Source organism: Apteryx rowi, unplaced genomic scaffold (genome assembly GCF_003343035.1).
Source record: "Apteryx rowi isolate R43461 unplaced genomic scaffold, aptRow1 scaffold_0, whole genome shotgun sequence".
NCBI lineage: Eukaryota > Metazoa > Chordata > Aves > Apterygiformes > Apterygidae > Apteryx > Apteryx rowi.
Window position 1 is genome coordinate 3,713,045 of NW_020447195.1, and position 13,937 is coordinate 3,726,981.

The 13,937-nt window shown below is 41.3% G+C and overlaps 1 protein-coding gene across 1 annotated transcript in view; it reads right to left on the minus strand.

Annotated features, from left to right (window-relative positions):
- Positions 1–13,937, minus strand: part of ATP9A (ATPase phospholipid transporting 9A (putative)) — a 55,089-nt gene that overhangs the window by 5,670 nt on the left and 35,482 nt on the right. Inside the window, exons 16-27 of the mRNA XM_026055488.1 lie at positions 13,298–13,390; positions 12,379–12,462; positions 11,323–11,493; positions 9,362–9,460; positions 9,009–9,098; positions 8,743–8,887; positions 7,865–7,929; positions 6,952–7,107; positions 5,477–5,541; positions 4,475–4,583; positions 3,112–3,169; positions 956–1,159 (exon numbers count right to left, since the gene is read on the minus strand). Coding sequence (XP_025911273.1) covers positions 956–1,159; positions 3,112–3,169; positions 4,475–4,583; positions 5,477–5,541; positions 6,952–7,107; positions 7,865–7,929; positions 8,743–8,887; positions 9,009–9,098; positions 9,362–9,460; positions 11,323–11,493; positions 12,379–12,462; positions 13,298–13,390 — 1,339 coding nt within the window. The remainder of the gene's footprint in view (positions 1–955; positions 1,160–3,111; positions 3,170–4,474; positions 4,584–5,476; positions 5,542–6,951; positions 7,108–7,864; positions 7,930–8,742; positions 8,888–9,008; positions 9,099–9,361; positions 9,461–11,322; positions 11,494–12,378; positions 12,463–13,297; positions 13,391–13,937) is intronic.

A 13,937-nucleotide genomic window follows, 5' to 3' on the forward strand; every position in this document is an offset into this window, starting at 1 on the left:
CACAAAGATACAAGCTTTCTACATACACAGTCCTCATGGGATTCCAGCAAGGCATATAATTCATCACAGGCAAGTACAGATATAAGCCCCACATGAAACAGGGCTATCCATCTTCTGGCACTACTGAGCTTTCTTTAAATGCACTACTTGTATGCTGACTCTGGGAGTTCCTGTCTTCTGCTTGGCTGGTATTACAGCAAATCATTCTATTATGGTATCTTGGAAGCACTGAAAAATAGCTGAAGGATCGTTCAAAATGGAGCCGATATATTCATACACAAGAGATTCAGATCTATCACATTGGGAAATTATCCTCACTATCCTCAGTTTGCAGAGCTTTATGGAACAAGCAGTGACATCTTGTGGTTCCTGACCGAACACTAAAACAACCTCTAGGGATCTGATATTTGCCACTAGACAGCTATCAGGAGAACCTGGAATTCCTCACCCTATTTCCTTTTGCCAGGGAGATGAAAAGTATTAGCTCTGTTTCAGGCAAATGAAAAAAAAAAATCAGCAAGAGAGGGGTCCCAGTGAAACAACAACATTAGGAAGTTTTATGAGGCAGCTACTTCACCCAGTCAAAAGATGAAATCTTTCAAACCAACAGTAGAGGCTCATATTTTTAGTCTCAGGTTCAGTTCCCACAGGGAAACAAAGACCATTATGGCATACGATAGTTTATATGTAGCGGAGCTCTGGAAGTAAGCGTGAGATTCACTGGGCAACACACAATTTACTGACCACCTACATCTCCTCTAGCGTTCATCTACGAGGAGGAATCATCTTTCAAGTGCTTCCAATCAAAGAGAGTTTATTCTGGTCAGAACCAGTGTAATTATAACTATGCTGATTTCATCAACAGCCTTTAAACTCAATTCATGCCCTTACAGTCCTGTTTCTATTCAGGTCGTTAAACAACTGATTGGAGTAAAGAAAAGACATTTAACCTTACCAATAAACTCATGTAAGAAGACCAGAGAAGCTATGTAGCAGGAGAGACTAAGCAGCTCAGCCACTATCATAAGCCAATGCCATGTCTGGATTGTCAACGCCACCATCAGCAACTCGGTGAGAATCAAGGATGTGAAGGAAATGGCGACGATGTGGACAAATTCAGATTCGAAGAGGAGCAGTGCTCCATACATAATGATGCTACCTGTCAGAGAACGGAACGTTTCGATATTTTATTCACACATCAGTCTAAGCCCTAAAACCCACTGCTAATCCCGGAAAAGCTGAAACATACTCATATCCTGAGACTGTTTTTCATGAAACCTATTGGATTTAATGACAATGAATCAGTTACTATTTAGGAGACAGAACTGATGAGAAGACAGGGAAAAGTTACTGCAGAGGTGCCCAGACTTTTATAACAGTCTATCATATTTACAGACACGTGGAGATAGGAAATTAATGCACACAATTTTGGCAATTGGAGACTTCTAACATCATGAAACTTTATCCTCCCAGAAAAGCGGTTGGTCACTACTCAGAGGCTAAAAGATATCAAATACTTCTAAAACCTACTGCGTTGCCTCAGTGCCCAGATGGAAGTAATGTGTTGAAAAGCTCAGTGAATACAGGCTGACCTCTCTTTGCACTACTTTGGCCAAATTCTCTCCCCTTTACATTTCCCTCTACAAGAAGCACATATTAAAGCGCTATTTATGATGCATTGTTTCATGCTCCTATTCTGGCTAGCCAGCAAAGGCTCACAACGCCCCGGACAGCCACCTGCACAAATAACTCATGTTAGCAGCATGAGTAATCTGCACCAACATCCATCACACGAGGCTAGCTTCGGAAGGGAAAACCTGCAAGTGACTAGAGCTTGAGCCACAAAGTTCAAATCCAGCTGTGAACTTTCCAAACTTCAGGGCTGCTCAAGTTTTTGGTTAGGCTCATCTCTGCTAGCAACTAGTCCAATTGTTTGGCCTGCTGTTTTCTAGTTATTTAGCACATCAGAAGTGAAGTCACTTTAACCAAATATTGTAACCAGATAGTGGTCTTAGCTCAAAAAGAAATCTTTCCCTCAATGCATCACCCTCTGGCTTTAGATTTCCACCACTTGTGAATTTTCTATAAATGCCTTGGCTTTGCCATCTTATTTATATAGCAACAGAAGACCACTATCCCTGTCATGGCGTTCTACTGCATTAGATTTCAGAGGATAATGCTAAGAGAGTTTTTATATTCTTGGCCTCGCTCCCTTCTTAAGGATGGTAATATCATTTAAATCAATAAGAATTAGCTGCTTATTCTGGCACTTTTCTTCCAACTCTTGTTGATAAACGAGTTTTGGAAAACAACAAATTTTGTCACAGGATCGTATTGCCATTTTAACTTTATAGCTCAGCATTATGTGTGTGTTTTCCATGATTCCCTGATTATCAGTAGTAGAAAGTATTTGTGTCTGAGATTACTTGATTAAAAAAAAAAAAAAGGTTGAACTGAAAGAAAAGGTCTTCTTAGACATACACCCTAATTACTACCTCCACTTTTGGAAAATGGATACGTTGTAATTTAGGAATTTGGTTAACTGTTTCAGTAGCCTAATTAGAGTGTAAGGGATATGATCAAGAATTTGAGCTCTGTTCCAGTCCCTCCACTAGAGATGCCTATGAAGTAATCAGAATAATTGTCACAGCTAATAGACAAGGTTTAGATAACACACACAAGAGAATGTAAATCTACAGATTCTGTATTTTGTAATGTTAGCAACCAGCATCATTCACAGATTTGAAAACATTTTTCAAAAGAAAGGAAGAGTCACAAGCTCTACTTTACAGACAGAGCAATGGAAGCACTGAAAGGAACTCGTCCAGAATTACAAAGGATGGTCCCAATAGGAAGAGGCACAGTGCCTTGAACTTCTACATTGTTGCCTATGACAGTGTTGACCAGTTACTGTCAATATTTAGTTTTTGATCATTTCTTGCCTTGGTAACGCTGCCAACATTTCCTGAGACAAAAAAAACCATATTCACTATCCTAAGGATGCATGGCTAACTTCACTCCATGACTTACTTAACTTCCTACAAAACAAGAAGTTAGATATTCTGTACCTGTTAATACTTATAAAGGCACAAGCAGAAGTTAATTTCTTACCTTGATAGATGCTTATCAAGACCCATATCAAAAACGTTTTGTATGACAACGGCCGCCCCTAGGGAAAGAGAAAACACAAAGCTCTGTTGGGGTTTTCTTTTATGAACGTTCACTTACAGACCAATCCAGCAATTAATGAAAGAGAGTTTGAAGGTGACTTGTAAAAAACGCAAAAGCAACCAACCAGCCCGAGGCATTGTCTCTTTATTCTCCTTTTTCGTGCTGCACGAAGGAGGCCTGGGACTTCAGACGCTCACTGCTTGCACAGTACAGTACAGCCTCTTCCTTACTGCACACACAATTAATTCAATGTAAAGATGTCTCATGAGTCATTGTGCTGTGAAATATGTGCATGCGTATGTGTATACATATATATATGTACACATTAATATTATATTTCTCTACACACACACACACACACACACAAATCACATCATATTGGAGGCAGGCAGGTTTTAAAAAAGAGCATCTCCAGCCAACACAGCTATACCAGTACAAAAAAACTATGTTTCGACCAGGCCTAAGGATGGTTGGAGAATTAGTGGTTTATGACATCAGAGACAACATGCAAGTGAAACCAGATGGAGACTTATTCAGGCTGTTGGAAAAACAGGCTTTGCTTCTGAAAGTATCTGTTTAACAGAAATCCTTGAGGGAAAGGATCTGTTGAAGACTCAGTCCACCCTTTCCTTCAATTAAGAAAGATGTTCCCAGGCCACATACCCCAGTTACTCAAAAAATTTTCCAGGGGGAGTGGGGTGGGGAGAAAACAACACTGAAACCAGAAAACCAAAATGCACCAAGGACAAAATTTACTTTCCTGATATTTCTATGGTAAATATTAAATACATTTTTCTTTGTTTAAAGAAAAAGATCTCTCTCTTTCATGCTAGTATGACAAAAAGGGCACATAAACAAGTCTTTAGATTCCTTTAGATCATCCTTAAAGCAAATTTCCATTCCAGAATCCAGGTGATAACCTCCTTCTCCTCATCAAATGAGTAGATCCCTTCCTCTCCCCCTCCTCTTTTCTGGCTTTAGGATAGTGCCAAATGCCTGACAATTTCTCCTCCCCCTTTATTTTGGAACAAATTGGTAATATTAAATCCTTAGAATAACCCACAGAATGGAACTTCTATTTCCCAGACGTTTCTAATAAATTATATTTCATGTAGCATTCAACAACAAACTGTAAGAAAATCAAGTTGTATCTGTTAACTCATGTTTGCCTTTAAAAGAATTTTGCTTGAAAATGTATGATAAAGTTCCATATCTATGGATAATACATTCAAGTCTTCCAGAGAAAGTCCCAAATCAAGACAGGTATCTTAAACCAAAACAGAAAAACAAGAATCTTCCAAACCTTAAGAAGATCTTTGTAGAGCTCTGGGTACAACATTGCAACTTCAGACTTAACATCCTTGTCCAGGACTAGAGAAAACACTGGAAACATTGTGTAAATTGTGGAGTACCTGGGAAGAAGGTGGAAAACCACAAAATTATCAAGGATTAGATGAACAAATAGAAATGCTAGCCTTCAGAAAGAAAACACAGTACTCTTGAAATCTTAAACAATGCACATATTGTAAAAATTTGCAAATGTAACACACCAGAGTTTTGCATGTAGGAAAAACCTGCAGTATCTGCTTCATGAATAGCTTTTGATTAGAAACATTCAGAGGTGGATGACTGATTCAGGTATTGCAACTGCTGTTATAAGTTTATTAAGGAGTCTGGGACAGACCTACCCCACCCCAAATGCTGCTCCGCAGTTCAGGCTCGGGGGGCTGTCTGCATCAGAAGGGAGCGGGTATGAATTTGCTGTGCCCTTTTTTTTTTTTTTTTTAATTAATTAGGTGCTTGATAGCATATAAAACTATGTGATTGCAAGTGAAATACCAGTGTATTTTACACTGCAGCTGATTCCTCCTGTTGATGAGCGCGGGGTGAGGGTGCCGAGGGCGAGCGCAGCTGGGAGCAAGAGGCCGTGGGACACCCTCGCTGCCTTGCTTGGGGAGGCCTGGCACCACCGGCTCCCCGCAGGCTTCCCAGCGCTGTGATGCGACTGTCCCTCTGCTTCACCCCAGGACTGAAGGACCTCTTCCTGGAAGAGCAGCTTGCTGTTACTTTCTGCTATTCTGAATCAGACCAATTTTCCTTTCGGGAAGGCTGCTAGAAGGGCTTGCACTGGCTCAGCGCCTTCGCTCGGCGCAGAGGAGCAGGAAGGAGACAAGGACTGCACCCACCCTCCCAGTGTTGTGAAACACTCGCAGCAGAGCCAGGCATGCCCTGCATATTAAGTAGCCAAAATCTATTCATTATGCATAGGTTTTCCACACTATTAATAAAAGAAGTGAGCTCTTACCCAATGATGAGAAAGCCCTGGTAGAGAGGAACTGAAGCAAAGTAAAATACTGATGAGAAAACAGCCTAGGAAAGAAAAAAAAGAAGCTTTTCAGGCATGAGATACTGCAGTACAAGTTACAGATGAAAAATATACTCTGTTCAAACTGGAAAGTACTTGMAGTGGGCTCTCCAAATCCCTGGAATGAAGACAGAAGAATGTAATATCAGCTCTTTTAATTCCTGCGCAAACCTTGGATGAAAGCTATGTTTAATAGCAAACACTGGAGAACTGAACATGGAAAACTTTAATTCCACAAAAAAGAACTTAAAGAGTTTCCTCCAAAGCCCACGGGCTTGATGAAAGCCATGCAGATGTTGTGAAGGACAGGTGCATACTTATTTACACCTCACCCTCGGATGCTGTCTTCAGAATGTAAAAAGAATGAGCACCCACTAATACAAACTCCAAACTCCAGTGCATTTAAGATGAATTTCTGGTCAGTTACAGAAATTACATTTTTTTCCTGTTTTTTTTTTAGCTGGAGATGTGTCTCTACCACAAAACAATCTAGACTGCCCCCTGAGTTCGAACCTTTTGTCTCTACTCATCCTTCTCCAACATCGTTATTCTAAAAAGGGGAGAGGGAAGAACCAGACTTCTCAAACGTATCAAGTATTTTACTGAAAAGCCTTAGTGTTTTGAAAGGATGTGTTTATTAGTACATTATGGTGTGGGAACACAACTCCCAAAGAGCAACCTCTGTCCTTAACTGTATCTTTCACTCAAGAGAACACAGCTAAGAATGGAATTTGGCTCATAAACTCTTAAAATGTCCTTAAACTCTCCCTGCCAACTGGCAATTGCATTTGTGTTACACTGGGGCTCTGCACACCAGCAGGGCTTCAAATTTTGTAAATACTACATCTGTTTCTCAGGTTCCCTTTGAAATGGAGAGGAACAGACTGCTTTCACGTTGCTGTATGAGCACTTGGGAAAGTCAGTATGTGCTTCAACCACCTTCCCGGCACAGCTCCCGGGAACACTCCTCCCCGCGCCAGACCGAGGTTTCAGTAACCTCATCGGGGTCTGAGCCAGCTCCTCTTCAGACAGTTGCTTAACTTTGGTCTCAGTGCTTGAAGGCCTAACTTAAAACATACCTGTAAGTAAGTGCACTTACTCATTAAGAGCATTGCCCTGCTACACAGTCAGGTATTTGATAACATCACTGAACAATAGCAATAACATGCTGCGTCACAGCAGTATTTTCTAAGGTAGGATATTGTTTGTCCAGTTTTGAAAAAGTTGCTGATGTTGGTCCAACACCAAGAACCTTCTTGTGTGTTTTCAGATCAAAGTAACAGTCTCAAGTTCCAATCTACAAACATTTCAAGGAGAAGAAACAGTTGCATCTGATTTGAAATGCAGAACCTTTGCTTTTAGATTTTTTTTTTCATCTCCCCGTTGGAAAAGTCCACATGAAACAGCCCATTTACCTGCATTGTACTGATGCACAAGCTCCTGTGGATTACAAACTGGCTGAGAGCTGCCGACCTTTTGTAACTGTTCCTTCCATGCACCATTAGTAAACGGCCCAGATGTTTAAACTGAGTGATAGAGAAATCTGCTGCAAGTGATGCTTGTTTTCCTTCCTGTGTACAAGAGTAAGTAAAAGCACAATGAGATCATTTCATTACTGGAAACAAAGAAATACCATACTATTATTTAGCTACCACTGGCAGAATTTCCAAGAAAATTTACACTGCATTAGGTGGGGGACAGTATTACCTCAGTACTTCTGCCTGCCACCATAGCTCTTCAGCAAAGAGCAAAACTATGAAGAGAATTCCCATTTGATTCCTGGCCTCAGACTCTAAGCAACCAACCCTCCGGATTATGATTCACAACACGCATGTTAACATAATACTCATTTTATATCAAGTCAATTTTAAACACAAATTTTCAGTCTCAAAAGTTCACTCAATTTGAATGTTTTGGCTCACTGCGTGCAGCGTCTTTGCACAGCCTCCAAATCCCGTCCTTGCGTTCCAAGGAGCTCCATGCACGAACCCGAGTTCTAACCCAGGATTTGCTTTCTAAACTAATAAAATCAGTTCTTAAATTGTACCTGTAGTAATTATGTTATCAGAGCAATTACAGCTCCATCATTTGGCACATCATGAAAAAACACAAAGGTCCAAAATCAGGGAATCTTCCAAGAACCAAATAATGAACTTGAGTTCAACTAAACAGTAGCCTACTTTACAGCCAGATTATTTTTCACGATAAGGCTTGTAGTCTGGTGATTCTTTCTTTTTGCATGAACTTCTGAGGATTTATTTACGAGTAGCTTGCAAACTAGCTTCTGAAGTGCCATAGGAAGTGTTATTAACCGTGAGATAATCCCACCTTTCCTTCAACTCCAACACCACAGTCAGCCTCCTGGATCATGCTGACGTCATTCCCTCCATCACCTGTGGGTCAGAGCACAGATAAAGGACATTGGCAGTTAAGCAACCCAGGCAACTTGCAATCCCAAAGGCATCTGGATCAGACTGTAATGCTAGAAGAAACATTAAACCCCATTAACAAATGCAAGACTTTAAATAGAAACTAGGAAATTAAATTCTTTAGGCAGCTTTTTATAGAGCCGCAAGAATTCAAAGCTACTGATCACCTAGTCTGGTTTGTAGGGTATACCATTTTATCCGCAATGCTGAAATAAACCTCACATATTAGCAGTGGCACCTGCCCTGGTCAAGTTTAAACTCTGTTTTGCAAAGATACCACCCCAAATATTTAAGTTTCTGTCACTGAAGTTTCCATATGCAAAGCTTCATCTTATCAATCACCCTACAAAAAACCTGTTCCCTAACTCAGCATTTCCAGGTGTTATGAGATGACACAGGACTGCTCACTGACGAACATAAAAAGTGAAGATGACTTACATGGTCAGTCAACCTTAACTAGTGTGGCCGCCTTTTAGTTCTGAAATAAGCATAATAAATCTCTTATTGTGCAGTTGGGTAGTAAAAAAACCCACTTCTTTCTGGCTTCAAACTCGGTTTACTTGCAACCTTAAGCTGACAGAAGTCAGGCCTTAAAACCAAAAAAAGAAAAAACCCGAGCAGTTTACATGCTCAAAACACTCTTTGGTCTTTCCTTATCAGCCACAGCTATAGATGTCCACATACACATTAAATCAAAGATTCTTTGCCTAATCCATAAACAGGAATGAGTCTGAGGAGACTATAATGGAGGTTTCACCTACTAAACAAAGTTCCTACCTACTGCACAGGTGAGTTTGCCAGTTCTTTCCTGGAGCAAGCGCACGATCTGGGCCTTCTGCGTTGGGGCACATCTGCAGCACACCACAGCAGGGCACTGGCAAGCCAGCTCCATGAACTCATACTCATAGTATTTCAGACACACCTATTTTACAGAGAACAGAAGCGTCATCAATATTTGTGCTACAAATATTCCTTTAAAAATCTGAATTCGGCCATAGAGTTTTGGGACTGCTCCTGAACAGTCTGAAGAGTTTGGAGTTTACCTCTAGTGAGTCGCCAGAAATAACAAGCGCGCAGTCATGTTTCCGGCGGAAGGCATTCAGCTCTAAATGGGCTTCTCCACGGTTAGTCACCTGGAAAAAAACATGGCAACTGAGGAAGGATTGGGTTGGCTGAGGTGAAAAAATAAACAAAACAGTCTCAAAGGGAGCAAAAGTGGTATGAGCAGGCAGCACATTAAGCTCTTCAAATACAGCCAGATAAACAAAAACTCAAAGTCGGGTCAAAARAACGTATATATTCTCGGTCTACTTCTGGGCTATAATTGTGATCTCAGCACCCCTCCTATCCCAAAATTTAGTGTCCGGAGCAACTCTTGAGAGAGTGCTTTACTCACTAGTCTGAATATATGGATGTCCTGCGTTCTTGTCACCAAATGTGCGTTCTTTGCTGTACACGTGGCTGTCTCTAACTTATCCCCTGTCAGCATCCACACCTGAAATCCAAATAATCAATATATTAAACACAAAACTTAACAATTACATCTTCAGGATGTTTAGAAGTACCACCTGTCAGTTCAGGCATATCAAAGGACTGTTAGGATATATATGCAATTTTTTTTTTAAGAAAGCTCTTTTTTAAAATGGACAAAAAAAAAATCTCATGTACAAAAGAAGGCAGAGCTTTTAGAGGCTACAACGTAAAAGAGGTTACAAACTACGTGCAACATTTTTCCACCTGCAACATTTCAAGATGCTGCTGATAAACCCCACAAAATGCAAGCTTAGGAATGTGTATGTGTGTGTTAATGCGTCCCATCCCAGCTATTTCTCATAGGCTGAAATAAGCAGACTGTGCTGCAGAGAGATCCCTCATGGCCCTGCCTGAAATGTGGATGATGCAACCGGGGTTAGCTCACTGCTGATGTGTGCGTCTGGAACAGCCCAAGTTGTTCTTATATACACTGCTTCTTTTATTTTGTGCTTCGGGTGGGGGGCATTGGAGAGCAATGTCGGCAGCAATACTCCTAGAATCTGGCAGGGAATTCCCTCAATAGTATAAATATATCAGAGTTTGTTTTGTTTTTCCACTGGTGTTTTTATTCTTTGAAGACAATGTCCAAAAATATTTAACCAAACTTAAAAAAACAACAAAAACCCAGACAAACAAACAAAAGATGACAGTTATTTGTTTAATAATCTGATGCTGGAGAAAGATTTATCTTAACAAGATGGTCCCTGTAACGAATTATAAGACTGCCTTCAGTCTGGATTTACCTCTTGCATGCAATACCCAACTGAACACACCATCACGGTGACTGCTGAGAACTGCAGCACTTGCTATGCGAGACTATGCACTCAGTGCCACAACCGTGTCTCCAGCCGAGGTGAAAAGAAAAAACGAAACTGCTTCTGAACATCTAGCTGGGACTGTGCTGCAGGGGGAGAGAGCCGCAGCATTGCTAAGCACCTTTATTCTGGTTCTCCCACTTCCTTGCTGACGTTCCTATTATTTATAGGGATGGCTCCAAACAGAAAGTGCTTCTGGAAGCCTGTCTGAAGCTTTGAATTCCGCTTCCTATCTAAACCCCAAACAGCAGCTCTGCTTTTGGATTTGTAGTACAGCTCGGGGTTTTGCTCACTTTCATATTTAAAACAGAGAAACCACAACCAGAACCCTTTTACCTCCTTTTCTTGCCCAAATCTGAGCATTTGGTCCACTATTTTCCTTTTGCAAATCCAGGATCTGACTGACAAATTTTYAGAGGGGAAAATTAAGCAGGAATCATGCCTGTTTCTTCACCAGTAAATACAGCTCAGACTATAGGTGTTCAAGTCTCAGATGCAGAAGGCTGGAAAGCTGGAAAAAAAAAAAAACCCTTCTCCTTCCTCATTCTTTTGACTCAGGCCCCCTCTAGCGGCTACTCCGACACATTCATATTCACAGCTGGGTGCATCAACCTCAGCAYGAGAACTGGCACGCCAGGAGACAGAACAGATCTAACTCGGTCTCATTTTACGCAACCATTTGAAAGAAACACTTATGCAAAAAAAACCTTCTATAGCCACTGTCCTGCCTATGCTCTTGGATTCTCTACAGAACGAGCCAGAGCAGTTTGGGGAGGAAAAGCACAGATGATATGCTTTAATGTGTTTAGTTAATATTTAACACTCTYAGCATCTTCTGTACCCAAAGTGATGCTCAAATCCTTGCTGTTCCCACTCCCAAAGTGCACCTGCTGAAATATTTACCTTGACAGGGCCCCCAAACTGTCTCAGTTTACTATCTGTAGGACAGTGCCATGTACTCCAGAAGGTCTGGGGATTCCTGTGAGTAGAAACGTTAGGTTAGTCAGACCTTAATGCCAGCGTTCCTTAGCGTCTCCAGAGTAGGTCGGACATCCGTCTGCAGCTGATCCTCCACTCCAGTGAGACACAGCAGCTCCATCTCCATCTCCAGGCTCTCGATCACTGTGGCCACCTTCAGCGAGCGATCATGCACGCTCAGCTTCGCCTGCACATAGCGAGCCTGAGGACAGACCAGACACAAACTCGCAGTCGCAGTCACTCGAGCAGCCTCTCTATATTTCTGTGGAACAGAGGGTTAACAAGCAGGACCACCCACGTCTCCCTGTCTTCAAGAGTGCCACCTGTAATGCCCTGGGAACACTGGCTGTGTGTTACAGAATGAGGCTGAAAATATTTGAGGAAGTTTTTGGCACTTTGTCCCTGTCCTGCGCCAGCCGGACAGTGCGATGCACACTGTGTCCTTGTGCACACAAGTGCACAACAGTTACTGAAGTGACACCTGCAGAAAGCCTGGAAATGACTCCCTCACACTACAGGTCTAACCGTGGCTTTCACGACTAGCACTTTTCCTACAAGCAAGGGCAATAGAGAGTCCTAAACACGTCGACCATCACATCTCTGCATACAACCAAACAATTCTTTGAATTCTGCCTATCTGGGGTAAATAAATTAATGTTGGGGTCCCATGTAACAAACCCCATGCGCAAAGTCTCTATTTCCATGGAGCCTGGCTGCGTTATATTCAGGATGTTTGCAGTTTCCACAGATGTCAGGATGCAAACTAGAAAATTAAAATCCAATACATTTCCCCCCCAAAACACAACTTGACTAACAAATGGTGAATATTTGCAGAATTTATAACCACAAAAGACTATAAGGCAGGATTCATGAACTGTTCTGGAGGATCCTGGATAGGCTCCAGTTTCTTACATATCACTCAAAACACTGCTTTGATTAAATGAACAGCAAGATGTTTGAATGATGACAATTCTGTCATAAAGAATAGGGAGATGAGAGGTGGTATTATCATGAGAGGTCTGTGAGAATCACTTCAGTAATTATTTGTTTAAAAACAAAGCAAAAAAAAAAGCAAACAAAAACTTACTTCAAAGTCTTGATACTGCTCCTCAGTCAGAGACTTCTTGGCTACAACAAGAACCCTCAGGCCTTCCCTAGCCATGTTACCACACTGCAAAGAAGAATCACACTGTAAACCATAAACGGCATCTCGAGGAAGATGATTTATGCACAGCATTGCAGAGATTGCAATGCAAGATAGCAGGTTAAGAAAATAACCGTCCCATTTGAGCAACCCCATTCAGTCTATAACATCTGATAAAGTACATGATAAACTTAAGAGGAAAAAGAAAGGACATCTGAAATGGTTTGCAATCTACCCCAGTGATCAGAAACAAAAATGTCCATATCAGTATGGCAAAACCAGCTCCATTAATTTCATTTTCTCTGGCTATAAGTGAAAGGACACAAGCTTTTGACTTGAAGACCTACAGTCTTTGGCCATACAGTCTTTAAAACAAGACTAACATATTATGTCTACGAACACAGGGAAGAAAATCAGTAATTGAAGCTCCTGCTATGAAGCCTGTGTCAACATTACTGCTAACCTGACAAACCCATCCCAGCAGAAAGCTATCAAATGCAGTTTTGAAATTAAACAGACAGTTTAAAATAAATCCAAATGCAGGATCAAGCCTATGATAAATTTGGCGATCTTGAATGCCAGTCAATTTTGAGCAAAATTCATTTAATATACAGGAATTATCCTGCACCAAATGTGTTGAACTTGCCACTTGACTTCCTTTAAAAGGCACTGTTATGCACATAGATTTGGCTGACTGCTAATCCAATGAATTGCCATATCAATGATCTTTCAGYCTGCAGATGTTTTAATTGCTACATCCTTCATGCTAAATTAACATCAGCAGCTTTGCCACGTGCCACCCTGGCATGAGAAAAGCCCTCGCCCAAGAAATCCTCCGTATCTAAGGCAGACTGCCCCGTACCTCTTCTTCCAGCCAGTCATTGTACTGCACGATGCCGGCCATGACCACATCAGCCCCCTTCATGTAGAAAGTGATCTCTCCTGTTGATTCATCCTGAAGAAGACAAGCAGAAGCATCTAAATTGGGCACCTGATCAGCATATTTTGAGTGGGCTGGGCAAGCTAGGGCACGAAGTTTTTCTGCACAAGTCATAAAAACAGCTTTACTGGGTCAGGTTGAAGGTCCATCTAGCTCAGCATTCTGTCTCATGGCCAAAAGGAGATGCCTATTCAATTGCAGTTTGGTTACTCGCAGTGGGAATTAATGCTTTGGACGACAATCGGCTTTGAATTAGCAATGCATGATCCCCAGGCAGACACCTCTCGCTTCTGACAGCATGTGCCCTTGGAATAACCTCCCTGCATCCCAAAAATCTGCTTCAAACCTTATACTTTCCTGAAACAATAAAACAGACGTGCAAAGCTTAACAGAGTAGAAATCACTCTAATTTACCTTTCTGTTACATTATACGCCATAAGCACAATTAAAGTTTAAGCTTGCCACAGAAAGGTTAGATTGCTGCCTGCCTTATCTGATACRAGTAATTTGTAGGCTGCAAGCAAGGCATATTTACATTACCACAAATTAAAAAATCCCTTCT